The 25,856-nt window shown below is 37.2% G+C and overlaps 1 protein-coding gene across 1 annotated transcript; it reads left to right on the top strand.

Annotated features, from left to right (window-relative positions):
• Positions 1-4,763: 4,763 nt before the first annotated feature.
• On the top strand, positions 4,764-15,745 carry LOC110610382 (protein RRNAD1). Its single transcript, XM_021750287.2, has 11 exons — positions 4,764-5,069; positions 5,176-5,259; positions 5,358-5,432; positions 5,585-5,665; positions 6,566-6,705; positions 7,265-7,465; positions 9,035-9,209; positions 10,447-10,530; positions 11,926-12,127; positions 13,286-13,479; positions 15,339-15,745. Exons 1-11 carry the CDS (start codon positions 4,848-4,850, stop codon positions 15,519-15,521), a joined length of 1,641 nt encoding a protein of 546 aa, XP_021605979.1. The 5' UTR covers positions 4,764-4,847; the 3' UTR covers positions 15,522-15,745.
• The last annotated feature ends 10,111 nt before the right edge of the window (positions 15,746-25,856 follow it).

Genomic DNA, 25,856 nt, shown 5'->3' on the forward strand with positions numbered 1-25,856 from the left:
TTGAGTTATGTAATGTAATGACAGTATTGAGGTTTAGAAATGTGCTTGACCCTAGCTGTGTAATCCCTTTATGAATGCATGATCTTTTACTGATGTTTATGTTTTACCAAACTTGATGCATGATTATGGCACCCCATTGGAGCATTGATGAGGATTCCATGGTGGGGTTAATGTTAATGTCTATGTTAATGCATGCACAGGTTGAGTTTGGTTCATGAATGAAAAGAAAAGTTTTAATTTTTATGTATGTTGTTGATCATGTATGGGATTAAACAGGTTCACAGGATGTATGTTTGACTTGCTACGGGTCCCGGCGGCCTTAAGCCGATCTGGATCCTAGCGCCAGTAGCGGTCCGATTTCCGGGCTGTTACACTCATCACCTTAAAAGGTACATGATCCATTTTACTTTGGTTATATGCATGTTATACGTCTGAGCTCGCATCGTGGACGAGTTAACAGAATATAAAATAATAAAAATGCCTGTACAAGGTTGTAGAAACTCATGAATTGGAAGTTTAGTCAATTGTTAAACAAAGGACAGTTTGGTCGATTCCTCAGAAATATTATTGGACATAGCTCAAGTATTTTATTCCTAAGTCTTTAATAAATTAAATAAATTGGGTTTTTAACAGATTAAATAGCTCGATGAAGCAGGAAAAATAAACGAAGGAAAAAATAACTTGAATATAAACATAAAGCAGAAAACAACCCAAGAGTGAACAACAGATAAAGGTAAAATTTCATTAAGAGAAAAGTATATTACAGCTTGTTCTAATCATCTACATTTGTTGGAGGAAAAACCGTCCTTAGAGGACTTACATGCCTAGGTATATTTACATTGTCTACGCTACTATCTATAAAGGGGACAATCTCCTGCCCCTGAGGCCCAGCACCTTCATCTTCCTTTCCCAGCTCGGCATCTGCCTCAGAAGACCCAGCTGCAGTGCGAGAAGCTCCTTTAGGTAAGGGTCTGTCATCCTCCTCGTAGAGCACCTCCTCGCCATCAGAGTCTTGCTCAGCGGCTCGAAGTTCAGCCAAAGGGGTGGAGGGGGCATATCTGGCAGTCCTCAGGCATCGATTGTATCCAGAGACGAACATGCAGAAGCTCTTATTCCATATGGCTATTTTCATCTCGCCAGAAGCTTTAAAATCTGCAAGTCGCTCCTCGCAGGCCTCAGCTATCTTGGCTTTCAGCTTCGAAGAGTCCTTATAACTCTGAAGATGAGCCTCACAGGCCTGCTGGATCTCCCTTTTTAGCTTGGCCGACTCCTTATACTCCCTTAGACGCTCCTCACACTCCAACTGGACTCTATCCTTAGCCAGCTTGGCATCTTCGAGCAAGGCTGAGCACCTATTCTCCAAAGCATTGACTTGTTGGCAGAGTTGTTGATTCTGAAGTTTGGACTCCTCTGCCGCCAAGGTTAAGCCCTTAACGCTGTCAGCTTGCTTGCTCAGCTCTTGCTCCAGAACCACGACCCGAGCTAGGGCTTCCTCCTTTTGAGCCTGCACGGCATCAAAATCTTTCTTCAACAGCTCGTGCTGGTGCTGGACCCCCTCCTTCTAGCTTAGGGCCTCATCCTTTTCTCGCCGGATCTCCTCCAAGGAGGAGAGCTGCTTCAAAGCCTCGTCACGCTGATCTTCTACCTCAGCTGTCCTCCCATCAGCCTTCTTGAGGGCCTCCAGCGCAGTATGCAGCTCTATCTGGAGGGACCGGGAGTGCTCTCGGGCAGCCGCAAGGTTGCCCCAGGCATCGCTGGTCGCCGACAAGTTCTCCTTGAGACATACCTCCTCAATACGGCGGTCCACTGAGTCCCTGAGGGCACGATCCCGAGCATCTATCTCTATGAAAACACCCATCGCCTGGCAAAAAGGGGAAAAACAAATGAAGTTAGAAAGCCAAGAAAGGTAAAAATAAATTAAAAACAGAAAAGAAACAAGCGTGAGTTACCATCAAGAGCATCTCCCTGGCAGTGTCCCCGAGCTGCTCTTGGGTCTGAGCCCGGAAGGCCACCTGCTCTCAAGTAGAGCTGGCCAATAGGCTAGTAAGAGCCAGCAAGCGAGGGTCTGAAGCTTTTGTGGTCCCCCCCGAACATCCGTCCCCCCAAGATCTCCACCAGGATGCTCGCCGGAGACTGCTGACTGATGTTCTCAGCGTTCAAGATGTCATTGTCTGGGGCAGACAGCAGGGGCACCACAGAAGTCTTCTCCTTCTCAAGGGGAGGCAGAGGGGGAGTTGGTCTCCTAGAGGCCCGGGCTTTCTTGGAAACGGGAGCTGGGGCTAGAGCTTTGGAGGGAGGGGGACGCTTACTCCCAGCCCCTTCTGCAGAGCCCTTAGAAGCAGCCGACGACTTCCCTCGAGGAGGAACGACCTCGACCGACCCGGACTCAGCCCCTTCCACAGCGCCCTGGGGGACAACTTCATTAACTGGTCCGGGCTCCTTCTCCTCGGTAACAGGGGCGACCTCGACAGGAGCCCCCTGAGCACTCCTGCCAGCGGGGATAATCTCCGTCCCCCCTTCAGAGACCCTCTCCTCAATTATGGAGGCCTCAAGTCTCTCCCCGGAAACACCGCCAGAAGGCAAAGCAGGCTTCGTCCTCCTCAGCTTGGGGTCTTCGACCGGCCTAGGAGTGATCCTAGGAGCCTTTTTCGCCCCTCCGGTAGAGGCCCATGGGGACCTGAGTAGAATGGGAAGCCAAGCTCGACCTGTTGCGGCTGGAGGTCCTGGTAGACCTGACGCCTCGAGAGCTCGGTCGAGGAGCCTAAGATGTAATCGGAGCCGGAGGAGGAGGTCGGCTAGACGACTTGGAAGAGATAGCTTCAGCCACTTCCTGGGTAGCCTCCCCTACCGATCGCTCAGCTAGGAGGGCGTCCAAGGCAACATTCATGCTCTCTCGGGACAATGTGAAGTTCTTTGGAGGCTTGATCTGGTCCATTTTCACTTCGGAAGCTGCAAAAATAAAAAATTAGGGCAAGTTAGAACAGCGCACAGTAAAAATCACCAAAACAAGACAAAGCAAGCAAACGAAATAAAGTACCCGCATCCTTGATATCCCGAAGGTTGGACGCATGCAAACACTTCTCGACATTATACTTCTTTTCGACAGAAGTCAGTCGAACGAACCCGACCTGTTCGGTAAGGCTCAGTTGGGGCAGGTCGTTGCAACCCAACGAGACATCTTCCCAGTCAAGTCCTACCCCCCATGATAGACCGGAGTCTTTCTTCAATTCCGCCACCACAAAGCCCTCTACCCAGCCCTTTATGGAGTTCTTATAGCCCGAGAAAATTGACAACCCTCCGCGAGGGGCAAAGTAGTAAAACTTTTGGCTTGCCTTGACTAGTCTGAAGAAGGTGACGAACAGACGCACCGTGGGTGTGAACCCCCAGCTCCAACAAACAGATTCAAAAGAAGACATGAAGAGAATGGAATTAGGAGTCAGCATTCGAGGGGTAATCTCGAAATACCGGAAGACCTCGATAAAGAAATGAGTGAAGGGAAACGACAAACCGTATTCCCACTGCTTGGCGAAGAAGACCAAGCTGACGTCTTTCTGAGGGTCGACCAGACCAGAGGGAGGAGGATCAGGAAGAACGATCCTCTCATTCCGGTAAGGGGCCCGGATGTGAAAAAGGGAGGTATCCAGGTATTCCCTGGAAATGAAGTTTCTGATGTTGGACGGGGTAACGCTAGACTAGACTCTAGGTTGACGACATCGGGGAGACTAGAGCTATCCATGGTGAGAGAAGAGACGTACCTGGAAAACAGTTAGAGCAGATGAGCAGAGGAAAGCAAAGAGAGCAGAAGGACGGAATGAGCAAATCACACAGAGAGCAAAGGAGAATAAGAGTTTCGAGAAGGCAGAGGGAATTCGAAGTTTGAAACAGTAATGAGGTGAAAAGATGTTTTGAGGCAGGCTGTTCTTGGGCGGCGCGGTCATTATAACCCTCGATATTTACCCCCTCATCAATCATGCAATAACTGATGAGGAGGTAAAGGGACAATTGATAACCGCCGGATTTCTTTGCCCTAGGCCCTGGCTTGGCCCATCAGAACGGCCCGCGACTTGAAGGCCCCTAGGCTTCCCGACTGAGCCCGATCCACCCCACTCAGCTTCGAGACCAGACTCCTATTAAACCCCCCAGCCCATTCGGCCCTGAGACTGGACCTCTCCTAGGTTCAGTCTCTTTCTCTCCAACCCTGTCATGAGAAGAAAGGACAGTAAGCCCAGTCACTTCGCAACCCTGTCCGCTCGCGCACCGGAGGGAATTAAATGGCCGCCTGACACAGGGAGGGTCATTGCATTATCCGTACGTACGAGCCCATACGACAGAAAATGTGGTCCTGTAGCAGAAAGGTCGTGACACGCCACTGGAAAAGCAGAATAAAAGGAGAGACACCCTCCTTCCAAACCAAGTTTTTTCCAAGCTTACAGAACCTTTTGTAAACCATATTTTCTGGATCTCAGATCATCATAAATAAATCATTAAAAAAACCGTTATACTTTATAAAATTAAAATTTTTAATTTTAATTTTTTTATCATAAAAATCATAAACAACATTAAATTTTTATAATATTTAATCTATATAAACTTAATTCAAATTATTTATTTTTTTACAATTTTAAATGTTTATGTAATTTAGTATTTTTAATAATATTAAAATAATTAAAATTTTGTTAGTAAAAAAATTTAATTTTACAAAACAATGGTACATTTTAAAGTAAATTTATTAAAAAAATCTTACTCATAGTAATTCTCCCGAAAAAAGGCTCTCCCAAAAGAACGCTGACCTCAAAGTTGTTGCCTTGGAATCTTGCAAGAGCGGTTTGCTAGATCGTTGCAGGCGTATGGGGAACAGGAGCAAATACAGTTGCGGGAGCGCAAGTGAAACCCTAGAATGGATCAACGCAATTCTCCAATTCATCAGACCTTACAATTCAATCATCAACGCTCACGTCGTCAATTTCTTCAAGGACAGGTTGTGGGAATCCCTTGATCAACATTGGATTCAATGTCTCCGATGTGAACCTGTTCAAAATCTTCTGCTTATTCCGTCTGGTGTGGTTCAGGTATCGCTAAAGTTATCATTTTCTTCTTCTTCTTCTGCATTTCCTTGCAATGTGTTCCCTATGGAATACAAGCATGAATCCTAAATTTGTCGATTTATTTGTTTAGGACCACTGGCCTGATTCTCTTAAGCAATTTGTTTCGACTTTGAGGTCTCTTGTGTTTTCTCGAGAGCAGGTTGACCTGGATAAGGTATTTTGTTTCGTTATTATTTGTTAAAATCTGAACGTGCTTCTTGCTACATTTTCCGTTTGTTGTATTTATTTTGTTTTTCCATGACTTTGTTTCAGGTGTTTCCTGGACTGAACATCACAGTGCTTAATAGTGTGCTTGCACAAGGGATGAATATCAAGAAAAAACATGAAGTAGGTCTTTGACAATTATGTTCTGAATTCGCTCTTTTTTTTTTTTTTTTTTTTTTTTTTTTTTTTTCTTTCTGTTTAAATTTTAATTAGACAAAAACATCGTCTGAATCCTCTCTCAGTTTTTTTACTAGAAAATGTTTTATTCTGAGCAGGTAGAATTTCTTTCTGCTGTTGTTAGTTTTATTGCAAACAGCGTAAGAGCTCAAACAATTGTTGATGTTGGTTCTGGCCAGGTTCTTCCCCCACCCTGACTTCTCTTTTGCTAATTATATCTTATGTTTTTGTTTCCTGGATGTAAGACGCTTATTCTGAAATCACTTGACATTTTCTCTTGTTTCCATTTCTACACGAGCAGCATTTGTTGGCCGTTATAGGCCATGTCATCTAATACACTAGACATGTTAATCCTCACATCTGATAAATAAAATCTGTTTTCAGGCTTTTGAATATGTTCTTAATTAATTAAAAAAAGTTCTGGGAGTAGGCTTTGTATTTTCAATGAAGAAAACATCTTTCCTTAAAACTTGAAATTTTAGCAAAAAAAGTGTGCACTTAGTTTTGGCTTGTACTTGTGAATGGCCTATCTACATATAATTTTAGGTCTGGAATTTTGAAAAATGGTTATCTCCCTCCCTTGCAAGTGCATGCAATGCTTATTTGTAATATTAGACAAGTTTGTCAAAACAGGAACCTTAAAATTGCTAAAAGTACTTGAAATACGAGGAAAATAAAGCATAAAGCAACATAAGTTAAAATTACAAGAATTAAATATAAGTTGCATGGTAGTTGCAATAAGATATTACAACCATTGCATCATGTATTAGGTTTGGTTTATGAGGCCTGCAGTAGTAAGGTGTTTCTCTTACCCATCACCTTACCACTATATGTGGACCCTCAGTTTCATTATGTTTTATGGGGCTCGTCAGTGGTTAATGCCGTCATGTAAACTCTCTCAAAACTTCAAAATTCCCCTTTCACTCCAACACTGAACTCCCAAGTACTATATGTCAATGATCTTTGTTTCCCTTGCGATGCAAACTGAGTTATTTATATTTTCTGTAGCATTTTTCTGAACAAGGTTTAATTTGTTTGCTCTTCCAAATTCTATTTAAGTGATTGAATTAATCTTTCAGGGTTATCTTGCACAAGTTCTTTCTTTCCAGTATCATCATTCAGTAGTTGCTATTGATGCTTGTTCTCATCATGGAAGGGTTACAGAGACACGCGCTGAGCGGATAAAGAAACATTATGCAGCCAAGATGCATAAATTTGAGTATGAAATGCAATATATATATATTTTTTTGCTTTTATCTGTGCATCTATAATTTTTTGTGAATGAGAAAGGGAATGGTTCCTTGTTCAAAATTCAGAACCAAGAGAATGGGTTCCCATTGAGTAATGAAAGTGTTAAGCCATTGTATAGTAGTCTGTGGCTATGTACAGCCAATCTTGTTCGTTGTAGTGTTATGATTAATTTGTATGTTATAGTCCTTATTTTAGTCTATATGATTCTTGAGTTCTCAGCAATTATAATTGCTTAAACATAAAAAGAAGGCATGATATCTGTAGGATCTGATTAATCAGTTGAAAGTTAATCTTGTTGACCACAAAAAACTAGTTGAGAGTCATAGTTGAATTTATGTTTAACCAAGAATGGTGATCATCTTGGCTTGTTAAGTGCTTGATGCTGCTTCCTTGCATGAATTCAGCATACTTATTTCTTGCTTATTTGCAATGAATCTGGTTGGTGTAGATTTATCATAATGGTTGGGCACAGTGTTTGTATAGCTTCTATTTGTTAGTAACATCTCTTTCCTCCTTTCCTTTGTTAGTTCAGGAAACAGAGTTTTGAATGTGCCTAAGACAATTACATGCCGCGTTATGTCCATTGACATGTTGAAAGCCTTGACTGACATGTCAATACACGATGATGTCAAGAAGCCAGAACTGATTGGGCAAGTTGCAGACAATAAAACTTCATTGGTACTTGCTGGGTTACATGCTTGTGGTGATCTTTCAGTAACAATGCTGAAGTGAGAGCCTAAATGCCCTTTGATATTTTTATTTTCTATTTTAGCAGCTCAATGCAAATGTTTTGCAATGTTTAACCCATAGGGCAAACTACACTTGCTTGAATAGTATAGACACTCATATGTTGTTTTAGGCAAGTGGAGACAAAATTTTTTCCCTAAGGTCTCAAATATCTGCTGATGGTTCCTGCTTGCAAAGTTGGGTTAGGGTAATTAATTGTACACAACCTTTTTCCTGCTTTTTGTAGAGTATGTTTTTTGCTAAAATATCTCTTCTAGAGTGATCATCTAGAAAGAACATTATGCATTAGGATGGAAATGATGATTAGTTGATACATGTTAGGTAGTATGTTTTTGTTCACACCTTATGAAATTTGTCCCCATTGCATTAGAAATTGAAGCCAAAGTTTCATTTTCTGTTTTCGATCTGAATCACTGTAACTCCTGCTTCCTAGCTGATGTTGCTTGCTACCCACTCTTAATTGACTGACTACCAAAATAGCATGACAAAAATTAGAGTTTTTTTTCCAAAACAGGGGGTTTGGAAAAATTTTTTCCAAAAAGTGGGGGTTTAAAATTTTATTTCAACATAATGGGTAAAATTGGCCTAGTAGGATTTGGAGTTTACAAGGATGGAAGAAGTGATTAAAATCACAACTTGCTAAGGTTGTGATCAAAACTTGTAATTTAACCTTTTAAATAAGATTCATGACCATTGCTCAAGGCTTTTGTCTTATGTATAAAAAGTTTATAATATAATAAAAAAAGATGAAAGCTTGGTTGTGATTGAAAGTCACGATTGGACCAAGCTAGCTTTGGTTGCAACTCTCCACCGTGACCAAGGCATTTATTCTTTTATTTTTTATTATCATAATAAAAACTAAACAAATTCTAAAAATAAAAAGATACAATCAAATATAGGAAAATATTGTAAAAACAGAAAAAATTTGTAAACAATATATAAGAATTTATTAATGAATAATGTAAGAAACCTTCAAAAAGAATACAATTTACATCTTTTTATTCTATTTTTTTTATCTCTTATTATAATAATAAAAAATAAATAAAGAATATAAAATAAATGTCATGGTTGCGATTGAGTCGTGAACAGAACTTGGTCATGAGTCTTTTTCATTATTATTTTTTGCTTTTGTAATTTTTATTTATATTGTAATAAAAAAATAATAATGAATGAAAAATAGAGTCATCTATCATGACAAAAGCTTTGATCGTGAGTTTTAATCACGATTTCAGCAGGTCATATTTTTAATCATGCTCTTTACCTTCAGACGGTATTTTGACTCATGACTTGTTTTTTTCTCAGCCCTATTTTGCCAATTTCACCCATTTTGTGGAAATTAAAATTTTAAGCCCCCTTATAGGAAAATTTTTTTCTCCAAATGCCCTGTTTTGGAAAAAAAAAAAACCACAAAAATGATGTGTGCATTGAATATGTGATGGATGTTGAAGCTCTATTCTATATCCCCTAATCAAATAGGATTACTGGATTTGTTTGTTCAAATTGCAACTTTAGGATTATGAATCTCTTAATACATATGTTTATTGAACTAGGACCTTTTTGGAGTGCAAGGAAGTCAAATCAGTTGTTAGCATTGGGTGCTGCTACAACTTGTTATCAGAAGAATGTCCTGATGCTGCTGATTCTCATTTTGGTTTTCCAATGAGTTCTGGTGTTAAATCTGCAGGCATATCACTTGGAAAGAATTCACGTGATCTTGCTTGTCAGGTGTGTGGAGATTTACTTTTCTTAATCTCATAGTATTATGAGCAATATTACTGGAAGTTTTTGTTTGTTTAGTGACTAACTGATAGACCTAAGGCAATTATAAAATAAATAAAAATTAAAGACTAACTGCTACATGGCTAAACAATTAATGTCATGAGTCTGGGACAATACAATTAAAGTGTCTGCTGTAAATTGCGATAAAGCTCTAGACATGTTGATAGCGTCTGATGCAGTTTTGTATATTCCAACTATCCTTGAATATGCTTGTTGGGTCCAATCAACTTTGTAGTTTTTGGGCACCTCAATTCCTTTCCAAATGATAGTAACTATTTGTACCACAATGCATAAAAAAAAAAAAGGAAAAAAGAGAAACCAAATATTGGTTAATGCTTTAGTATGCAGCAAGAGAAATATACTTCTTAATAATGTTAAGGAAGCTTAAAACTTTCTAACTGATATGCTTATCTAAGTGTATATTTGGATCAACAATTTTAGCTCATAAGCTGCTACTGCTAGCAAGAGATGACATTATAACATTCTGGTTTAAACTGGGTGAAATTCTAATAATAGCTCCTAGATAGGGATGAAGCTACAAGAGGTTATTTGTATGTTGGGCTGTGTATAACTATAATTTGAAAATCTATGGATGAATGACATGATGTTATCCAGGAGTAAAGGGACATTTCGCCATGGATTCTTTAGTCCACCAAGTCAATGTCTAGCATAATGGCTCTTGATAAACTTAGCAACTGAAATTTCTGCATATGATTTTTTTGGTTTGCTCTTATTATATATATCATTGATAAGAGGTATGACTCTTGTCAGTTATCCCAATACCAACAGATTAAGCAATCTCACTTCGTGCAATTTTACTGGAGCACTGTTTGCTATGTGAAGGTTAACATTTGTGATGGAGGTGTGAAGCATGTGAGTATAGGGCGATCCTTAGGGTACAGAGAAAACGGTTTATAAGTAGTTAGGAAACATTGCATGACACTGGACTTAACTAGCTTATATAATTGGGTAGTGCTCTTCTATGTTACTATTATTATTTTTTTCATTAATATTCGAAAAAGCACAAACATTTTTTTTCTAGATCATATCTGTTCACAAAAATAGGGATGCAGGTTAATAAACAATAGTAATTTTTTGAATTATTTTGTCCTTACTGATGCTTTTTTATATGATTTGATTTCATGATCTAAAGATATGTTTGGGTGATATTTATTTTGTTTAGAGTGCAGAGAGATGGAGTTGTCTTGACAAAGATGTTGGTCTCCAAAATTTTGATTTGCATACTTTTCGTGCTGCTTTTCAAATGGTATGCTGTATTGTCTTACATCATTCTAATTTTTTTTGTATCGGTTTTATTGTTGAATTCTTGAAAATGTGATTTGAGTAGGTATTTCTTTTGTTTATCCTTGATTTTGTCTTTGCATCTTTTTATATGTTTGCCATTGAGTCATGGTTTTAAATCGCGGTCGCAAGTAACAGAATCAGGCCTGTAATAGCTGTAATACTACGGTAATGGTCTGACGCTATGCAAATTTTTCAAAAAAATTTGCAAAGTTCATAAATAAAATGATATTGATTAGATTTAATTCAGAATAATGTATACAAATGCATAATAAACTGATATACATAAAATATAGATTATTTAATTTAAGTTAAACATCATATAATTTAAAATAAGTAAAACCAACATAATCTTTATAAATTGAGTAAACTAATAGGTCAAAGTACAATAAAACTAAAAACTAACACTTTAATCCACAAAAAAATTAAAAAAAAGGTAAAAAACAATAACTAAAAACTAAAATAGATAAAATGTAATTAACTTTTGAGAAGAAATAAGCTTGGAAATAGAGTAGTTTATGACGGATTTAAGCTTATATGAGAAATATGCAGGGAAGATCAAAATTTGAAAAAGAAAGGGAAGATCAGAATTTGAAAAAGAAAGGGAAGAGAAAATTTAAAAAATATAGCCTTCGGTAATGGCCGTGACCAAATAAAAATTTAGGAAACAAAATATGCTTCGTCTTTAAAGTTACGTTACGTGACGGTCGGTAATGGCTGTAACGGCCGTTACGCCTACAAATCAGAGGGGGTCGTTGTATAATGGGATAATGGGTAACGACCCCCAAAACCTGTTATATAACGGCCGTTATGTTATGTAACGGCCGTTATTTAAACCCATGCATTGAGCATATATGTATAGTTTCATTTTGTGTATTGTTAAAAAGATTTCATAGTTTTGATACTTGCCTTCTTGTTTTTTGCTGTTTTCATGCTTATCACATAATCAACTTGCAAAATTTTCTGCTTGAGCTCATTATATAATGTTATTAAATTACCTGAAAAAGAGTAGATCATCTCAAATGATGATGAATGCTTCATATTTTTAGAAGTTTGTCGAATACATGTCTTAATTTTTATATTTTTGTAAGGCCACATTGCTTTCACATAATTTGTTGAAATGAAAATTGAAGCTCTCCAATCACACATGAGCAAGACCACCTTTCGTTAACCAACAAAAACAAAAAGACAAGACATTGTATCCCTAAGTTCAGAGGCAACAATTTGAGTTGATAAAATTGAATATTTTTGTCAATTAGAAAAACCAGATTAGTGCATCTTAGCAGAATTCTGGAATCTCTAAGTTTGTTTTCTTTTGGTCATATTCATCTGCTTAGAATAACTTTTGTTTTCCTTGAAGGTTCTTTGTAAATATTATCCTGAACTTGTAAAAACAAGTCCTTCAATCGGGCGTCAAGGGAAGGCTTTGCGTCGTCAACAGCAAAGGAGGGCCTTTCATTCTGCAGTGCATAATGGAGAAAACAAACATTCAACACTGCCACAGAGCATTTCTAAAATGGAAGAAACCTGCCTCTCTCTACAGCCTGCAGAATCTAAAACTGGTAATCAAGTGAATGCTTGAATATTTTATTGGCTTGCAATTGGTTGTCGATTTATCAATGATCATTGCTAGTCATTGGCCACAAGTAAATTATTGTTAATAATATTTTTTACTATAATGTGGTAGTAAAAAACATTGATATATCAATAATGAGTGTAGTAAACAGACAAAAAATTTTTTATTAGTAAAGGCAGTTTGATTTAAAAAACCGAAATTAAACCATCCCGTTTCCTGTTCGATTAATATCCAGCCGGTTCAAGTCGATTTATACCGGTTCCATTAAAAAGAGAGTTTACTACTTAAACCCAACCAGACCAGTATTCGATTTCCGGTTAAATTGGTCCGATAGAATAGCTGGAACGGAAGGCTTCGAACATCCGAATAGTGGGACCAAAACCCGTTGCATTATCGCTTGGCCACGCCCCATTTGTAATATGATAAGTTTTTTTAATATAATATACATATTATTTAAAATTTAAAGTTATTTTATTATTATTAAATATCATTAAGTAAAAAGTACACTTTGGTACCCTTGAGGAAAAATTACACTTTAGTACCTTTAATTTCGTGTTTTTAGCATCTAGGGTCTAAACTCTTCTTTGTTGCAAAAGAGGGCATATACTTCCATCCATTAGCATTGTAAAGAGAAATGGCTGACTGACTTTTAAGTTTTGTTGAAGTTGACGTCTGCTCCATGTGTTGTGGCATATTTTACAAATATTTTATGGATGACATGGTATGCCACATTATCACATGACATGCCACATCATCTTTAAGGATGACGTGGCATTCCACATAAGCTCCACATAATTTATAATGGTAATTGTCATATGTGGTCCTTGAGTGAAAATTTGAAAGTAGTTTTTCACAACCAACTCAAACTGAGATGTTCAACCTGAAGTTGTTTGGTTTTTGCTTTTTTGAGGTTAGTTTTGGGTGAGTATATTACTCAACAAGATTTATGTTTGATAAATGAACCTGCTGATCCATGTATACTCTCAATTCAAGCAAAAGAAAATGAAGGTCTGAAGGGCTTTTACCTGAAGTGTTTGAGCTTGAAGACTGTATAAGCTAATGGTTTTTATGAGAAGGATTTTTGTATCAAGGTGTTTAAAATATCTTAGAGATGCTGACTATACTCCGAAAATTTGTTTTGTAGATGACAATTCAACCTTGGAGTTGGGTTTGGATACCTCATCTTGCAATGGGATTATGAGATGTGAAGGAAATGCTTCTGTTGACAAATACTTACTATTTGAGAAATTTAGTCAGTCTGGACTTTCTCGCCTTGGTCTCCAACCTTTGGGGGAGATGTATCTTCGTGAAATATGGAAGGAAGCTGAACCTTTTGCTGTATGTTACTCCCTCCTTGCTCTTATGGTTTTCAATTAATGCACATAAAAACTTCAAGTCTTGGTGCTTCTGAAGGAAAGTAAAGAAAGAAAGAAGCCATATAGTCCTTTGAAAATTGAAAAATCTTTTTATACATGGTTTTACTTTACATCCATCATCTAAAGACAAAGAAGCATATTTTGTTTCCTAAATTTTTATTCATTATGCTATTGAGTCCACAAACATTTAATTTATTGACCTTGGACCCTTGGACTATAGTTTTTCTCCGCATTTAGCTCTTTTTTAACAGAGTTTACTTGTCTGTAAAACACACCAATTAAGGTGTGGGAGTGCTTGAAATTTGCAAATTTAATAATTAAAATAAATCCTCTCCTTGCAAACGAGAAACCCATATTTTTATACTCCATCCTTTCTTGCTATGTGGTATCTGATTCCTGTAAAAAAAAAAAAAGAGAACCCGTGTAAATCAACATAAAATATAAAAAGTAGAAAGGGTATTCTTGACCTCTATCAAGAAACACCATTCTTCACTACCTGTGCATGATGCAATTAATGCACTGTAGCCCCAGGTTCGAAAAATGGCATTCGATGACAGCAAATTGGAGGGGTCAAAAAGTATCAAATCAACTTGGCGGGCTCAATCGCTTGATCAAGTTGCAATAATGAACATCTGAGTGACTACTTTTGAAAAACACCATTTCTGTTAAATCTTTGGTATCCTCAACGCCAATTAACATCTACAGTTTGTTTGAGATCTCCTGTTTGGATGAATGGACTGAGAATGCTGAGATCTCATATTGTTCATGATAGATGAGATCTACTGGTTCTCTTAAATGGATTGACCCATCAATCTTTAATCACATTTACTACTGCATCTTACACGTGTTTGGCGAATGGACTGAGATAGTGCCCCTCATAGTAGCATAGTAAGCACCAGTAAAGCCCTAAGTGGAACCACCTTCGTCATTTGAGTTTGGGTTCCTTGGCATTGTTGTTCCTCCTTTTTAGATATACCAACTTATCTCTGATTAATCAAACTCTAAAACAGTCGGGTACCACAACCTAAATAAAATCTGACTTGATCTTCTCTGATACAATGTCTCCATGTGTTTGATAAATGGATTCGGAGAAGGCGTGTAGTTTGTTTTACTCATTCACTTCTATTCTAAGCCCTGGAAAACGTGGAATGGTCTCTACAATTACCTCCAATTTTTTATTATGATGCAAAAGAGAATAATAGTTGAATATTTATTAATACCCTCACTTTCTAATAACTAGTTTCAAGAGTTGATGCCAAAGAATTAAAAGGATTTTTTGTTCTTTATTGGAAATGACCTTGTTTTAGGATGAATTTTAGAAGATCTGAGTAGTCTATTTGTTTGGAAGTAAAGGAATTTCTACTGTGGACCTTTGCCTGGGGGTGGGGGAGGAGAGTAGCAGGGTGGGGAGGGTATCTGGGTAGGGAGAGAGGGTTTTGAAGGCGGCTAAATGTGGAGAAACATAATTGGTTTTAGCGGTCCAGCATGAACAAAAAATGTTCATGGACTCGATAGCGCAAAAAAAAAAATCTAAATTCAGGATCCAAAATATGTTCTTTTGCCTTTTCTAAATGGTTTGTTGATAAATCAGTTGGTGTTTCTTTTTCTAATATCATGTTCTGTGACCATTGTCATTGCGCCTGAATTGCACTTGTTTTCTATTATATGAGCATCAAACACCTGAAAATGCAAAAAATATTTTCAGGAAAATATTCGCATTCGAGACTAGGATTTATGGAACTTTAATTATTCCTTTATATATGTGTGTTTTTGTGTATTTTATTTTTGCATATTGCTGATTAGTGCAATAAATGCAAACAGGAGCTTATAGGATTATATTGGTCTCTTCGAGCTGCTTTTGGGCCCCTTTTGGAGACTCTTCTTCTGCTTGATAGATTATTATTCCTTCAAGAGCAAGGGAGTTCAGTGGAAGCAATAATGTTACCCATCTTTGATCCTGTGTTATCCCCTAGGAATGTTGCAATAATTGCCAAAAGAACTTGATTTTTGAATAGTGGAACACTGCATGGAAAATGGTGGTAATCAGATCCCCCCCCCTGGCCCCGGCGCGAATATCTTCGCATTGCTGAGGCAATACAAATAGGAGGTTACAGGACTTTTATTGGTCTCTTCTAGTTGCTGTTGTGCATTGTTTCCAGCTAGGCAACTGTCTGTTATACTCCTAGGCAACTCAATTTATATATTCAATATTGGGCATTTCATATTTACCTTTTGGTTATCCTGGATCAGTTTAATTGATGCGTACTTGCAAGGCTAAAAGTGTTTTGAATGTATTCTCTTTTTTTTTTTTCAAAAAAAGAATACATTCAAAACACAAAAAAAAAAAAAAAAAAAAAAAAATCTTTTGGTTTGTAAATATTTTTGTTGGGTTTTGATGTTTTCCTTTTGATAGATCGGGTGCTTCTGTTGAGAGGGATTTCTTTTTTGGAGATCTGCTTGTTGGGTGTTTCATCTTTTTGGGGTGAGTTTCAGTTGGCTATCATGGGAGAGGGCAGTTTCTTAGGGTTCTTGCTTGCCTTGCATGCACCGAGCATCCGACCCAAGGGCCTTCATCGGCCGAAAACGTGGCCTCTCCTACTATGATCCTCGATGTTTGGCTTTGGCTCGAGTCTCTGGCAGGAGCGTGCTTTCTTGCAGCTCCATCTTTTCTGGTTCATGATTTAGAGTTTGCCTTTGTCCGTCTCTTTGGATTTTAGTTCTTCTCAGCCAGATTAGGCTTTCGTAAACGAAATGCCGCTTGCTCAGATCCGTAATTTGCATGTGTTCTTTTATTGGAGCAATTTTTTCTTTCGGTTTAATGAAATTAATTTTTTAATCTTTTTATTTTTAAAAATATATTAGTTAGTCTCTGACATTTTAAATCATTAATTATTTAGTTCATTATGTGAATTACGGGAATAAATAGTTGTTATTTTGAAATTGTAAGAATTAAATGGTTATGATTTTGAAATTCAAGTACTGAATAATTGTGATTTTGAAATTATAAAAATTTAACTGTTAGAAAAGATAGGGATTAGATACTTAATGGTATTCAAAGAAATAACGAGAAATTAAATAGTTAATTTAATTAAAATTAAATAGTTAGTTTTTCTAAATAATTTATCCTGCCTTGTAAGAATTAGCATAACACTTCCAAAGTCTGGACATTGTTATAGCAGCACATGATTACTATGAGTGTGTCTGTTTTTCTTGTGCATTTGGAAAAACAAAGGATGCTTTTAGTTTTGCTTTCTGAATTGCTTATTACGGCGTTAAAAATTGACGACTTGCATTCAGGCGATACCTGTGCCTGTGCAAATGATAGGTTGCCATCAGCCGTACTTTTTTCGAATGCAATAAATTTTTTATTTTTTAATTGAGATTCATTCTCTCCAAATTTTTTTTTATTTAGTCTTTATTTGTTTTACCGAATAGTTTTTAAAAATATTTTTTATATTTTTAACATTTTGATAAAATATTTTTTCAATAAAAAAAATTATTTAAAAAAAGATTTTTTTAAAGAAAAATTCATTTTTTATATTTAAAATTATTATTAAGACTTTTATATATAGATTTATTAATATATTTTATTTTTTAAATTAAAATCAAACAATAAAAAATAAGTTATCTTTCAACATTTTTCAAATAAAAGTATTTTTAACAAACAAACAAAAAGTTTAAAGTAATTCTCATACTCCTATCCTATCTCACTGTTTTGACAGTCAATTTTTGGGTTAATTTCCACACAGGCTTGATCACAAAATGTCTTTCTTCTTATTTTGCGTTTGTTGTTCTTACTCTCTTTTCTCCCCACCATCTCCCTTCTCTCTCTTTCTCCTCAGTAATTCCAAAATGAGAATTTACCTTCTAAGAAATAATTCTTTTTAACCTATAAACCAATTTCCCACTATATTATTATATATATATATATCAATTCAATAATAGCAAACAATTTGAAAGGATACTCGTGGTGTACTATATTATTATATTCATGGTCTTCTATATTTTATATTATATGATAGAGAAAGCTGTGAATTTCATTTCTAAAAATAAATTAAATCTTTTGGCCACCAAATTTGTCAAATTATTGGAATGACTTGAATAAAATTTACAAATAATTTTTTTATTAAAAAAATTAATTAGACTTAATTGGAAGCTTGAAATCTTGAATGGTGTTTGGGAGTTGTGTAATATGTAATTCTCAATAGCAATTTGAATTCTCAATCACTATGAGAAAAAATATAATTAATTTTTTATTCTTTATTTACAGGTAATTTGTTTGGAATTATTTATTTATAAGTAATTTTATATATTTTTAGTGAATTCAAGGAGTCATTATCAGCTCTCTGTAAAGAAAGAGACACATTTGTTGGGCTTGATTTTGTTAGATACCCATCTGTCTTTTGACCAAATCCAAGAATTTTAGTCACACAAGGATTTAATCTCTAATATATAAAGTTGGCATCTTTAGATGGTATTTTCAATTGGGCAACTAAGATTTATTTCAAAAAAAAATAAATAAATAAATAATGACTACTGAATTTTGTGGTGGTTGTTGAATAGTGGAATTGGAAACCCTAATTTGCATAAACTTTCTTTATCATTATCATTTGAGGTAAGCACTAAGCACATACATCAAATTATGGTTTCTGAGGTTCAATATTATTGGGACACGTGTTTAAATGTTTCAACAGGTGTTGTCGTTTTGACACCTGTGAGGTCTTGTTCCTTCTATTTTGGTGGTGACATCCTTGGAATCTCAAAAGATAAATAAGCCTTGCCTTTATTATCTTTGTTTTAGAGATAGTCCAAATGGATTATCTTCCATAGCTGTTTAGAATAATCCAACAGAATTACATCTGTTAATCAGTTAGCAAGGATGAGAACTTTCTATTCGTATCGATGGAAATTGACTATTTTGAAAAATATTCTTAGAATTATTATTTTTTAAATATGTCAGACATCTACGTATATGTAGAGTACACTCTTAAAATTAATAGACAAAAATGATTTGAAAATACTTTTATCATGAATTGACAAACAAATTAAAGTTTGTATTGATTAAAATCGAAAACATTATGACTTGCGATGCAGATTGTGACTAGATCTTCAAAATATTATTGGCATTTTGATTATATTGTCTATGATTGTAGCATTCAATTCAAAGAACTCTCATTTAGTTGTGTTTTTGTTAAGAAATCAACGGAATTAAAGAGCTCGTGATATTGCAAATGGCCAAAATCTATATGGCTGATAAAGTTGAGCGAGTCTCGTATTCACCACTTTACCTTCATAATGTAATGGAATATGATTTGAGTGATATGTAGAACCATTTTGTTAGTTGTGGTTAAATATGATTTTTTTATGTATTTTTAAATATTTAATATATTTTAATAAAAAATATTTATTTAATGTCAGTGTTCATTTAATTGAATTTTAAATAAAGATAGGGTTCATGACACTATATTACTATGAAAAAAATTATAATACAATTATAATTTTGAGATTCCTATTGCATTTAAGTAATATTTGTAAATATTTCTAATTAATATTCTTATCATTATTGGATAGCTATTGAAATTGATATATATTATATTCTTGTCTTTTCAAAGTAAATAGCCGATTTCATAGTTTAAAATATGTGAGATATCGAGAACTAATATGTAAGTATTTATTTTATAAATAAGTATATTGAATTAATTCGCTTGAGAATTTCATGTGGAAAATAATCTATATCTATGAATTACTCAAATGATGGTTGTATATGATCGTTTAACTTGAAATCAATAAGTCATATTTTATAGAGATTTCTATATTTTGATTCATTTTACACGTTACTTAGTTCATGGGTAATAAATGAGAATGAATTGAATATAGTAAAAACTTTATAAATGTATTTATGTGATTAAGATAAAATTCGTCACTCTAGGTTAATTTAAAAATGTTTCATTTATTCTCTGCTAATATTGATTATGAAATTCTTGAGCAAGATGGAATGATATTAGAAAATTAGATTTGAAATTTCATTCAATAGATCAATGTCTATTACAACAAGAACTAACATGATTTAACATAACAAATATGCTCCATGCATTAATTGTTAAATTGAAACATTAGTGATGAAATGATATTAATTACATTGAAAAACCATGCACTTAAAAATTAAGTCAAACCACTATTGACATTCGAAATATTTGGGTAGTCTTGACATGTTGCTAGATAATGTTCTTTACTTTCAAATTAATTAATTATATTTATCGTCAATATATTTGTAACATAATGAATTACACACATAAAGAATAGTATGAAAAATAAATAAGAAGTCAAATTAAGTCGAACTTGATTGCATATAAATTTTATGACATTAGAATATAATTGTAATTTGAAAAAAAATATGATTTTGACCTAAGTAAGTAGGGAGCTAATTGAATTTATCTTAAGATTTATATGACTTGTTTATTAAAACTTTGAGCCATAATTGTAATTTATTTATTTAATTAATTAAATAAATAAACATTATTATATTAAACCCTAGAGAATTAGTATATAAGGCTCTCTTATGAGAGTCTTGCCTCTCTAAGTGAGCGGCTAGAATCTCAGAAAATATTGAGAGCTAATAGTCAAAACTTTTTCTCGTTCTTAACTCTTATAATTGTTCTAAAAATTTTCTATTGATATTCTGTATATATATCATTAGAAATCGTACACTTGAACAAATTGTAATTTACAACAATCAATCGAGATGAAAGATCTCACATTTTGCTGTAAAGAAAATAAAATGTATTTATTTTCTCTATACTTTATGGCTTTATTAGTTTAAACGTGATCTTCGATAGAAAAATTTTTTATTTTCCATTTTTTTGCTACATTTAATCCGATTAAAATCCGGCCTAATACACATATTTTGTTTCTTTGTTGAAAAGATTGAAATAATTATTTGTAGAGTTTGATGGTGTAATACCCGGCTAGACCCTGGCATCGGAATTCCTACCTTCCGACGGAATCTCCGTTGGAATCCGGAATTCTCTAATGTCGGAGCCTTCTAGAAGGGTAAAATAAATGTGTTCTAAAATGTTTTTATGTTTTTATGGTTTTAATGAAAAAAGATATTGAGTTTTGAAAGATAATGTTTTGGAGGAGAAACCCAGGTTCGGCCGCCGAACCTCATGTTCGGCCGCCAAATATGGTAGAGTTGCGGAGGCACTTTTGGCCCCCGAAAGTGGTCTGGCCAGCCACCTATAAAAGGCTCCCTGTCCGAAAATGGGCGAGTTTTCTCTCTCCATTTCCGGGCAAGGTGAGTCTCCACCACCCCCTTGTTGATCTTGTGTTTCCTCCTCAAATCCTTTAAGATTTTTATGAGTTTTTACTATGTTTTGAAGATTTTAAGCTAAGATCAAAGTTTTGAAACTTGGAGACCCCCGGAGCTCGATTTCTCCCAATCTCCAAGTTTGGATCACATCTCCTCTCGATTTTCAAGAGGTAAGTGTAGATCCACGTCTCTTATGATGTTTTAAGTAAGTTTTGAGGGGTTTTAAGGGTGTTTAATGCATGTTTAGAGTAGATGTAAAATGTTAGGGTTTATGTTAGTTAAATGATAAATGTATGTTCTATGTGATGCTATGTTGAGGTTTGTTGGGTTGAGGCTAGTTTTATGCCCTTATATGCTTGAATAAGTGTTTATCCATGTTTTAGAATAGTTGAATGCATGTTGTGAGGTTTTGGGTGGCTGGATGTGAGAGGCAGAATCGGGTTCTGCCCTTTGGGAGAGCCCAGGTTCAGCCGCCAAAGCCAGTTTCGGCCGCCGAACCTGCCTGTGGAGGCAACTTTAGGCCGCCTAACCTCGCCTTCGAAAGTAAGACTTTCGGCTCTGGAGGGGAGTTTCGGCCGCTGAACCTGCCCCCGAAGGTTGGTGACTTTCGGCCGCCAAACCTTGCCCCCGAAAGTGCCTGACTTTCGGATCTGGAGGGACCTTCGGCCGCCGAACCTGCCGCTGAAAGTCCCCTGTCCAGCCTTCCTTTGCATGTTTTCTATGATTGTTTTATGATGTTTTAGGGGATTTTTGGGAAGATGTTTAGAGTCATATTAGAGTTTGTTTGGTCCCTCATTTGAGTCCACCTGTGTAGGATCAGACCCGAGGAACCAAGGAGGCTAGCAGTGTTAGCTGTTTCAGAGTCAGCCAGAGGTGAGTAGAACACAACTCCTTTTATTTCAAAGTAATTAAACTTTTAAGCATGTTCATGCATCATGAATGCCATGTATGTAATAGGTTGTATTGCATTAGAATTTATGAATATGACGCATTGCATAATATGATGTTGATGTGGATGGATGTTGGATGACCCATTGGCCCTTGTTATGATATGATATGATATGGTATGAAAGTCCAGGTCGAGGCCCATTCTACGCCCCTGGCACATATGGATATGTTATGTTATGATATGTTAAGCGAAAGTCCTGAGGAGCTCCCGTTGTGGGCCTGTAATACCCGGTTAGAGTCCGGCGTCGGAAGTCCTATAGTCCGGTGGAATTTCTGATGTCGGAATCCTCTGGAAGGGTACGGATTATGTTTTCCTATGTTTTGAAAGCGTTTTCATGTTTTAAAGTGTGTAAAGAAGTAAGGTTTTGCAAGAAAAGCACCAAGGCAGAAAAGCCAAGGTTCGGCCGTCGAAGGTGACTTTCGGCCGCCGAACGTGCATGGCATTCGGGTTCTCATTCGGCCGCCGTAGTTGGTCTGGCCAGCCAACTATAAAAGGCCCTAGATCGGTCAAATGGATAAGATTTTCTTTCCATTTGCACGAGCTGAGGTGAGACTTGATCTTCCTTGAGGGATTTATGTGTTTTCTCAAATCTTTCATAGTTTTGATGGATTTTCATGTGGTTTTGAAGTTTTTGAGACATAGAGTAAGGTTGGAAGCTTGGAGAGTTTGAGAGAGGATTTCTCCATATCTCCACATAGGGATCGTTCAATCTCTTATTTGGAAGAGGTAAGTGAAGATCCTGAACTTCCTTTCTTGATTTTGAAGGTTTTATGGGAGTTGTATGGGTAGTTATGCATGTTTAGGTTAAGGGAGGTTTTTGAGGACTTTGGTGTATCAGCATGGTTAAGTGTTGTTTGCTATGTTTGTTGGAGGTTTCGACCTCTTTATGCATGTTATATGGTATATGCTAGTTGGGAGTAGTTGCGATGCATGTTGGATAGGTTTTGGGTGAAGTTTGCATGAAACAGAGCAAGTTTCTGCCCAACGGGCAAAACTAGGTTCGGCCGCCGAAGGAAGGTTCGGCCGCCGAACCCCTTGTGGAGGCAGTTTCGGCTGCCAAAGCTTGCCCTTGAACATTTGGACTTTCATCTCTGGAGGCAAGGTTCGGCCGCCGAAGGTTGAGTTTCGTCTCTGGACGAGACTTTCGGCTGCCGAAGGTGCCGCCGAACATGCATGAGTTTCGTCTCTGGAGGGGAGTTTCGGCAGCCGAACCTGCCGCCGAAAGTGCCCTGTCCAGTTTTCTTTTGCATGTTTTATGTGATTGCTCTAGGATGCTTTAGAGGGTTTTTGGGGAGTTTCTTAGAGATGTTCTTGAGTTAGTTTGGTCCCTCATTTCAGTCCACCTGTGTAGGAACGGACCAGAGGAACCAAGGAGTTCAGCAGTGAGCACTGCTTCAGAACCTGCAGAGTCAGCCAGAGGTGAGTGGAACTGAACTAAATCTTTTAATATGAGAACTCAAACATTTTTAGCATGTTTCATGCATCATTTATGCCATGTTTATAGTATTGCATTAGTGAGCACGAAGATGTTGCATTAATCAGTGCATGTACAGATCGGGCGTAGCTTGGATTCATTAGCCCCCCGAAATGAAGACCTGAGGAGCCCTGAAAGGGCCGGGCACACGGTACCATAGGGTGCTGAATGAAGACCTGAGGAGCTCCTTCGCGGGCCGGGCAATGTGGGGGAATTTTGAATCAGTCCGTCTGAGATTATGTGATGTACTTGTGTTGTGATGCATTCCATGAGATCATGTTTTATAACATGTTTTAGATGTACTACTCACTGGGCTAGTATAGCTCACCCTCTCCCTTAACCCCAGTCTTGCAGGTTTAGAGTCCAGAGGTGTCAGCAGGGTACAAATGAAGAGAAGGGTTATGTAATAGTTAGTATGGACATGTATATGTAAGAGTATTGAGTTAGCAGAGTTGTAATCCTTTTGTATACATGATCTTTTATGTACATGTTTTATGTTATATGTATGAAAACCCAGGCTTAACAGGATATGAGTTAGCCCATCTAGAGCAAAGACGAGAGCTCTAGCAGGGGTTTACAGTGTAAAGATAGTAAGCCTTGGAACAGAGAAAAGTTTTAAGTTTTACAGAAAATGTATGATCATGTATGGGATTTCACAGGTACACAGAGTTCATAGCAGGCTTGCTACGGGTCCCGGCGGCCTTAAGCCGATCTGGATCCTAGCGCCGGTAGCAGTTCGGTTTCCGGGCTGTTACAGGGCCGGGCACATTAGATTATGTAGAGGGCCATTGGTGACAAGTGCATCCTTGATGTGATTTGTTTGTGATGTGATGCATTTCATGAAAGCATATGTTCAATAAACTGTTTTTACTATTCTGCTCATTGGGCTTTGGTAGCTCACCCCTTTCCCCTAACCCCCAGGTTGCAGGGCCAGAGATAGCTCAGGAAGTCATCAAGGGTAAAGGCTACGTATATGTAATAGAGTAGTAGTGGACATGAAATGAAATGACATGTAATGTAATGTAATGTAAGATATTATAAGTAATGTAATGAGGATTAGCATTGTGCTTGGCCCTAATGTATGGTTAATCCCTGTTGTACATGATCTGTATGTAAATGTTTTAATGATGACATATGTTGAACCAAGCTTGATGTATGTAATATTGACCCAACTAGAGCATTTGATAAGGGCTCTAGTATGGGGTTTGTATGTATAAAGTTATGGTGCATGCACAGGTCAAGCTTGGTATATGGAAAGTTTAAAGTTTTTATGAAAATGTATGATCATGTATGGGATTTTATCAGGTACACAGGATGTATGTTAGGCTTGCTACGGGTTCCGGCAACCTTAAGTCGATCTGAATCCTAGCTCCGGTAGCGGTCCGATTTTCGGATCGTTACAGAGTGGTATCAGAGCCCTAGGTTCATATGGTCGGACCTAGAGTGTCGGGCTCATAGATATTATAGATGGGCAAGCACAATAGGAAAAATCATATCCACTAGGATAGGATGTGGAGTCCTGTCTTGATGATGAGGTGAAATGCCATGACTATATGCATGTGCATTAATGATATGCTATGAATGTGACGTGGGTTCATGTGTTCCCACATGAACCATATGATGTTAATGTTTATGTGTTTTATGTCGTTTTTCAGAAATAGAATGCGAGGCACTCATCGATCTGTACGATTGACTGGAGTCCCACCTGAGAATGAGGGCATGGATGCCCGTCCCCCTGCATTGCCAAGGGCAATGTCTTGCAGATCAAGTAGAGAGGGAATGTCAAGGGACCCTAGAAGGTCTTTTGATGTAAGCAGGAGGGGAACAATTCAGGGTGGAATGTCAGATGATGTGAGGGGATCAGAGGAGGATGAACAGAGAAGAGATGGTAGCTTGGGCATGAGCATGTCAGAAGAGGGCATGGAAGAGTCTCAAGGAGGCGCTCAGGCCTCGGGGTTTGGTTACCCACCCCAGTACCAACCCTTTCCACAGGGCCCAGGGTATCCGATGGGGGGGTACATCGGATTACTCCAGCTTTAACCCATATCCCTCATTCATGCCTTACCCTCTGTAATATCCGGCTAGACTCCGGTATCGGAATTCCTACCGTCCGGTGGAATCTCGGATGTCGAAAACCTCTAGAAGGGTGAAACCATGTTCTCATAAAATGTTTTAATGTATTTTATGGTTTTAATCAAGTAAGAAAATGAGTTTTTGCGTGAAAATAACCTTGGAGAAAAACTCAGGTTCGGCCGTCGAACCTCAAGTTCGGCTGCCGAACATGCATACCCTTCGGGAGTGCTTTAGGCCCCCGAAAGCATAAGTGAGGGAAGTCCAGGTTCGGCCGCCGAACATGGCATGCATGCAGAGGCACGTTCGGCCCCCGAATGTGGCCTGGCCAGCCACCTATAAAGGGGTCCCTTAGCCGAAATGGATGAGCTTTTCTCCCCATTTTCGGCCAAGGTGAGCTCTCCGCCGTCCCTTGCCGATTTTGAGTTTCTTCCTTCCATTCTTCATGATTTTTTATGAGTTTGCAACCTTGTTTTGAAGATTTTTGAGCATAAAGCAAGTTTTGAAGCTTGGAAGACACAGGAGCTCTCTCCCACC

Source organism: Manihot esculenta, chromosome 3 (genome assembly GCF_001659605.2).
Source record: "Manihot esculenta cultivar AM560-2 chromosome 3, M.esculenta_v8, whole genome shotgun sequence".
NCBI classification, from domain to species: Eukaryota; Viridiplantae; Streptophyta; class Magnoliopsida; order Malpighiales; family Euphorbiaceae; genus Manihot; species Manihot esculenta.

Bases quoted from the DNA above. Each gene is read 5' to 3' on its own strand.
- LOC110610382 (XM_021750287.2), top strand. From the start codon at position 4,848: ATGGGGAACAGGAGCAAATACAGTTGCGGGAGCGCAAGTGAAACCCTA. The intron at 5,260-5,357 runs GTATTTTGTTTC...ACTTTGTTTCAG, and splicing joins AGCAGGTTGACCTGGATAAG to GTGTTTCCTGGACTGAACAT. The intron at 5,433-5,584 runs GTAGGTCTTTGA...TATTCTGAGCAG, and splicing joins ATATCAAGAAAAAACATGAA to GTAGAATTTCTTTCTGCTGT.